The sequence below is a fragment of the Crocuta crocuta genome, unplaced genomic scaffold, assembly GCF_008692635.1.
Source record: "Crocuta crocuta isolate KB4526 unplaced genomic scaffold, BGI_CrCroc_1.0 scaffold692, whole genome shotgun sequence".
Lineage (NCBI taxonomy): Eukaryota > Metazoa > Chordata > Mammalia > Carnivora > Hyaenidae > Crocuta > Crocuta crocuta.
In genome coordinates, this window is record NW_027532877.1 from 709,460 (window position 1) to 716,837 (window position 7,378).

General features: G+C 51.7%; 1 protein-coding gene across 6 annotated transcripts in view; it reads right to left on the minus strand.

Moving 5' to 3' along the window:
* Positions 1-2,086: 2,086 nt before the first annotated feature.
* TBX5 (T-box transcription factor 5) overlaps positions 2,087-7,378 on the minus strand; it is an 86,306-nt gene continuing 81,014 nt past the window's right edge. For 5 of the 6 annotated variants that reach the window (XM_077745641.1, XM_077745640.1, XM_077745639.1 and 2 more), the window contains one exon: positions 2,087-3,133. In XM_077745641.1, coding sequence (XP_077601767.1) covers positions 2,556-3,133 — 578 coding nt within the window. In that variant the 3' untranslated portion in view covers positions 2,087-2,555. The remainder of the gene's footprint in view (positions 3,134-7,378) is intronic. The other variant, XM_077745643.1, reaches the window with a different exon arrangement.

The following is a 7,378-nucleotide window of genomic DNA, read 5'->3' on the forward strand; positions in this document are numbered from 1 at the left end:
AAGAGATCTTTCGGAAAATCCAGGACGAGGTGTTAGACACAGTGTGACCGACATCTTTTGATCAGCTGAGATTTTTCTTTTCTGATGCTGGCACAAATTCAATGAAAATCAGTAACTCCATCCCAGGGATACAGGCCAGCGGATAAATATACTCACAGCTCCGCCACACTCACGTACGAGATCCCAAACACCCCCCGAGAGGTGTCCCCAGGAGGATAAAGAAAATGGGGCAAAAAGCACACGTGCAAGACAATCTCTTCCTCTTTCCTCCACCGAATTTCCCCTCTCGTCAGTCAGTAGGAAGAACGGGGGTAGAAAAAGGGGGGGAACCCAAGTCCCTTGTACTTTTTGAAGCACATGGTATTTATTAGGCATTAATTGGCACACAAATACACGAAATGAGTACTTAATTCTTACCCCACCCCCGTAGCAACATCAAAACACGTAATCGCATGAAGATNGAATTTACTCACAAATTTGTCGCTCTGTTCTGCCCTGTGCGTATTCTACAGGAAGAACTCACCAATCTCTCACATTCGTGGCTTTTAAATAAATATCCATGGAAGGCCCATAAGGTTGCCTGCATCAGGACCCCCAGCAATTAAGTCAAAGAAAGAGATCTTTCGGAAAATCCAGGACGAGGTGTTAGACACAGTGTAACCGACATCTTTTGATCAGCTGAGATTCCTGACGATTTTTCTTTTCTGATGCTGGCACAAATTCAATGAAAATCAGTAACTCTATCCCAGGGATACAGGCCAGCGGATAAATATACTCACAGCTCCGCCACACTCACGTACGAGATCCCAAACACCCCCCGAGAGGTGTCCCCAGGAGGATAAAGAAAATGGGGCAAAAAGCACACGTGCAAGACAATCTCTTCCTCTTTCCTCCACCGAATTTCCCCTCTCGTCAGTCAGTAGGAAGAACGGGGGTAGAAAAAGGGGGGGAACCCAAGTCCCTTGTACTTTTTGAAGCACATGGTATTTATTAGGCATTAATTGGCACACAAATACACGAAATGAGTACTTAATTCTTACCCCACCCCCGTAGCAACATCAAAACACGTAATCGCATGAAGATGCTCACGTACAAACATACTCACACACTCGCACGTACTTGGACATATTTAGCCTCACATATTACCCTGTTCTCTTTATTAGGGTCAGCTTAAAAAACAAAAACACTTTTTTTTTTTAATCAAGAAAGCAAAGCACATTCGAAAGAAAAAAAACGCGAACTTGGTTTTGAGTATTAATAAAATTAAAAGCTCTTGGCCAGCTCCTATGCTGGACTTCGTGTTATTACTTAATTAGAATTCCTATTTATAAATAAATAGTACCAGTAAAATATTACATCTGAAGAACCCTGCAATAACATTTTACTTACAACGCTTATTTTTTTTTTTTAATACTGTTTTCTGCTTTCAATCACCACAGTTTTGTGTTGGCATCTGGTGTCGGTGTGACCGCTCTGGAGCGAACCAACGGGTACGCATGTCGGTGGCGGGCTTTGCACGGCATCCGGGTTGGGTCGCCGCTGATGGTGACCGAGGTTTGGAAGCTTGGGGGGGTGGGGGCGGCGAGGGGGGCCGGCTTTGTGTTTTATCAGGACGAATATTTGTTTTGGCCTTTTCGCAATGCTTGTCAGCACAGGGCTTGCTCTTCGCTTATCTCAGTTCTGCCCGCGTGTAAACCAGGGCTTTTTAAGTTTTTCAAAGCAAGCTTTCCGGTCGGGCAGCTATAGGCCACGTTTCAGCGACAGACGGCTGGACAGACACAGAGCTGGGACGACGGGAGGGCTGAGTAGATAGGAGGCCAGATGGAGCGCAGCGCCATCCCGACCCCCGCGATGACGGGCCGGGCGGGAAACGTCAGACAAAAGCCAGGACACGGGGCACTTTCTCAAGAACATCGCGCGGCAGAGGTAGGTAACTTCTTAGTCGAGGGCAGGGTGGCGAATTTCGGTTTCCGGCGTGGTCGACGCGAAGGGAACCCCACGAATACAGACTGTGAAATGCACTTGCCTCAGACCTCCCCCTCCCCACCCCCAAATAAGGGACTGGGTCCCATTAAGAAAACTGAAAGAAAAAAATATATTATCATTTATTATATAACAACGTCAACATGAACACTGAGGCAGGAAAGACTCCCAACTCCGCCGTGAGGCTAAAACCCTTCGGTAAAGGCAAAGGCTTTCTGGAGGCCAAAAGAAGGAATCACGGAGGACACCAGGAGGTGGCGCGAACACGGCAGGGCAGACGCGCAGGGTGGTCGTGGGGGGTGGGGCGCAGCTTTCTTTTGTTTGTTTCTTTGTCGGTTGGTTGGTTGCTTGGTTGTTTTGTTTTGGGTTTTTTTTGGTTTTTTTTTTTAAGTTTGGAGACGAAACGACAAAGTCACATTTTTCGAATTGTGGTTTCGAGCTACTGATTAGATCAGCGTCCAGGGCTCTCGAGTGCAGACGCGAACACCGTCAAGGAGAAGGGCCACCCGCGGGGGTCCTCTCTGCCACCGTCTCTCCCCCGCTCGCCTCCCCCTGACGAAGCGGGCCTCCCTTTAGCTGTTCTCGCTCCACTCGGGCACCATGCCCACCCCGTGCACGGGGGGGTACTGATGTGGGGACAGGGTCCTCGGCACGCCGTGAGGGTACAGAAACTCGGACGGCTGGAGGCCGCCGGGGGACTGGAGGCCAGTCTGAGGCCCGCACTGCCTCCCCACGGGCTGGTGGGCCACGGAGGGCTGGTGCTGGAACATTCCCTCCGCGAGCTGCGGGGAGCTGTGGTTGGCCATGCCGGCCAGCCGGGGGACCAGGGGCCCCGAGGTGAAGTGAGCAGAGAAGTGCTGGTAGGGCAGCCTGTCCACGGGCGGCACGGCGGCGACGGTGCAGCTGCTGTAGGAAGGCACGCTGGGCCACGTGTTGCAGCTGATGTCCTCCAGGCTGGGCGCCGCCTCGCTGGGCGGCACGGAGCTGGCGTACATGCAGGCCTGCCGCTGGGCCGACTCTGTCCTGTAGGAGGCGCTCAGGGCCTGCTGCGGGGGGTAGGCGGAGCGGTAGAAAGGGTCCTCCTCGCTGGGCGACGTCTCCATGTAGGGCTTCTTATACGGATGCTCCGTGGTGGGACATTCCTCATCTGCTAAGATACGAGGACAGAGACCCGTGAGGCCCCGGGACCAGCCACCCCTCCGTGCTAAGGGCCGAGAGGGATAGTCGACCCAAGGACCGAAGAATCAAGTCCGGGAGACTCAGCTCCAACCTCCACTCTGANAATAAAAGAGGGGGGAGACCTCGAGCTAACAGGCTGACCCTTCTGAGCTCAGCTTCATCTATAACATGGAAAGGACAAGAACAACGCTTTTGCACCACTTTTCATGGGGAAGGGAGGCATTGAGAAGGAGATGGAAAAATACAGATGAAGCACTTTGTGCGGAGCTGGGTTCCAGGAAAACAAACACCCAGGGACAATGATTACTGTTTTCTTCCCTCTGCTCCGGCACGTACATTCCATAAAGGTGGGACATGGTCTGTGCTACCCACCACAGTCTTCCCAGATTCCAGTACATTCTTAGGAAGCAAAACAGTAACGATGCCCTCGACAGTGACGGTAAAAACCAACACCGGCAGTCTTCCCCTGCCTGCTGCTGTGCCAAGCTCTCTCCGGAAGGCACCGCGTGTGACCTGCTCAACAGCCCTAGGAGGTGGGTGCTGTGATCACCCTCACCCTGCAGCCAGCCAAAAAGAAGGACACGGAGGTCCAGAAAGTCGCCCGAGCTCTAAGTCCCACGGCTGATGAACAGTGGAGCGAGGGTTACGATTCAAGGAGTCTAATTGCAAGTCTCCGCCCTTCAGTTCTGCGTCCCCCGGAAAGACAGGCACCGAATACCCGTGCGACAGACGGGAAGGACAGACGGACACGTCCTGCACAGACGGCTGGGCGCTCGGACGAATCCCCGGCTACCCTCCCCACGCCTCTGTGAGCAAGTTAATATCCACAGAGCCAGCGCAGCTGAATGTCAGCGCCCTCCCTTCCCCAGACACTAGTTCGTCCCCGGCGTAGAGCAGTGGGCACTTCTGTCCCTGAAAGAGGGGTCCCCCTTCACGACTCTGGGGTCACTGCCTCGTTTGGGAGCAAAAGTGCGGGGCTGTCTCCTGGAAAAATCCACCGAAACACAAAGTTTTGGAAACGGCATGTGCTTATTATTAGCACAGTTTTGCGCACGGATCCCCTAAAATCCAGGCCCCGCGTTAAGAAGCGGCGACGTATCTGAGTCTCAATCTCATTGTTCTGTTTAATGTGTGCGTGACGCCAACAGCTATCTGCCCTCCCAGAGACTCATTTTTGGCGTCTCCAAATCCGAGTCAATACTACTTACCTCACTGGGCAGCTAAGAATTAAACAAAATTAAGCATGTAAATCTCTCGATAGCTGTCATCAAGATCAGCTCCTGCTGCAACGGGAACACCACCGGTTAGTCTCTCGGCAGACCTAATATAGATTAACACGCCGCCAGGTGTTTCCTTCAGGGAAGCACTATTTGAGAATCTCGACCAAAGTATAAAAACCCCAACACAGATTCATTCCTCAGCTGGAATTTGATCCCCCCTCCCTAAGCCTGGAGATTTTCTGTCTTCATCTTCCAATCTCTTTCGAATCAATAAATGTTAAGAAATATGCCTGTCGTGGGGGCGTCAGGGCGGCTCAGGCGGTTGAGCGTCCGACTTCGGCTCAGGTCATGATCTCACGGTTCATGGGCTCAAGGCCCGCGTTGGGCTCTGTGCTGACAGCCCAGAGCCTGGAACCTGCTTCAGATTCTGTGTCTCCCTCTCTCTCTGCCCCCTCCCCTGCTCATGCTCTGTCTCTCTCTCTCTCAAAAATAAGCTCTGCCTCTCTCTCCCAAAAATAAATAAATGTTTAAAAATTTTATAAAAAAGGATGTCTGCTGTTGGGGTGTGAAGAAGAAGGAAACGCAGAAATATTCCTGCACCTCACTGTGATGGGCGATGGCCTGTGGGCCGGGGGGTTGGTGAGGAACGAAACGGGAGGAGATCGGTTACTCTTTATTAAGCACCTCCGAAGTGACCTTACCCTAATCTCCTGGTAGCTCTTCAAGGTGGCCGCTCCCCTGCCTGTCTCAGGGGCAGAAACTGAAGCTCGCTGAAGTGACCTTGCCGAGGTCCCGCAGCCCGGCAAGAGCAGAGGCTGGAATCAAGGCCCGGTCCGGCTCCCTTCACCGGCCACACCTTGTTTCCGCTCTCTAGATTTCTCACATCCAATGCCACTCACCCAGTCGTCCAACAGAGATGTACTGAGCCCCTACCAAGTGCCAGGCGCTGGGGGGACACAGGGGTCAGTCAACGGTCATGGTCCGGCTCGGTGCATGTGGTCGGGGCAGGGGGGGCTGCTCCAGCCTGAGCAGTGAGGCCGGGAGGCTAACAGCCTGTACGCCTGTGCACGGGGGAGGTCTTTGCTAGAAAGTTCCAAGTTACTCATTTCCCCCAAAGTTGAGTCCTTTGGTTTTACACTCCGACAGGATGGCCTGGGTCTGGGTTCCACCGAGTGCTTGCAAAGCTATCGCGCTCAGAGTGACACCCACAGGTACAGGAAAAAAAAAAAAAAAAAAAACCCTGTCCGATCAGAACCCATCTATGCTGGGATCGTACCTGCCTCACAGCAAGCGCATTCATTTTCAGCGAGAATTTTTCTGGGACACATCTGGGCCCCAGAGGACGCCCATGCCTGTGTCCAAAAAAAAAAAAAAAGCAAAAAAATGCCGCCCCTCTTCCAGGTGCTTTATCTACATCATGCCAACCGTCCAGATGTTCGAAGACATCAGATGAGCCGGCGGCCACACGTCCACCTTTCCACTGGGCATCTTTCCGGCATCTTGAAGACATTGCTGCACGCGGCTCTTTTGGTCTCCCCCACCTCCTCCCTCGGTCCCATCGTGCGTCCATGCTTCCTTCCAACCCCACCCCCCGCCCCGCCGCCAGATCCATAAATCTGAATGTTTCCATTGTTGCTAGAATCATAACCTTTGGGTTTTCCATTTAACCAGGGCGTTCCCATTTTCAATAATAAAAAGTACAGCTGCAGGGTACCCTTGGCAAGAGAGAAAAAAAAACAAGGCAAACTAACCATTCCCGAGTTTCTGATCGCTTTCCAGATTTGTTACAAGTAAAGAGGAAGAATAATATGAAAAAGGCCGGGGCGCATTTTGGAAAATCGTAAAATTACACATTCCAGTCTTTAATAACCCGCAAGATCTGATGCAGAGTCCTAAGGAAAAGCGAGATTGTGGCTCGTTCATGAAAGTGGGTCCTGAACATTCTCGCATTCCTCTCGGACCTCATCACATTGTAAAGAAATTCCAAAGTGTGGATCCAAATGTCAAGCAGGTCTCGATAAATGGTTTGGATGTACTCTCTGTGTCTGTTTCGGTGATGGTTTGGTTTCTTTCTCTTTTCTTGCGAGCCTGATAACTGGCCCACAGCGGAGACCTCTTTCCCTGCCCTTCCACGGCCAGGGATGGAGCTGTAGTCAGACATCAGGTCTTCCGTGAGAGGAGCCCAACAGTTCAAGTGCAGAAAGTTGAATAGCAAGAGTGCTCAACTGTATCCCGCCCATCCTGAAGCCCACCGAGTCTCCTGAATGACAGTAGAGCTCTTGAGGCTGAGTACCGATCACCTCACTGCACTGTTGAGACACCCTGGCCCCTTGCGCTTTTCTGGCAGCTTTTGATTCTGATCAAGTGGCTTTGATGATAAATCCAAGACACAGATGTTAGGGTGCAGTCATGGCTCTCCCTGGCTATGTGACCTTGGGCAAACCACGATAGCATTCCCATCTCAGTTTCTGACCACATATGGGGAGAGAACTTAACTTTCTTGGAGGAATGCACAGAAGAAGTGCACTTTAGTTTCTATCTTCCTTGCACATCAAGTGTCAAATCTTAACTGTTCCGGGAACATGGGTCTACTCTCCTTTCCCTCTGGGAAGATGGGGCAGATGGCTCTGTGAAGGCTGTCCCATGCTGGAGGGTATCTGGGTGGATTTGAGCCGGAAAACCCACAAGGCTGCTTTGAAATCGCTATTCCCATTAAGGGCATATGTCACTGTCCCCAAATAGGTCATTTCTCTTGCTGACTGGGTTCATTCAGATGAAAGACCATGGTGAACAGCCAGTCCTTGGCTGAGTGACCTTCAGCAAGCCAGAAGCAGAACTATAGTTCAGGCTCTCTGAGTCACAAAAGAGTGCTCTTTCAGACAGAGGGCCTAGCCTTTTCGCTTTCATGAAACCCACTGTGTTCAGAAAATATGAAAGGGTGGTAACCTTGACCTGGATGGATAGATGGGTGGATGGGTAGCTGGGTGGGTGGGTGG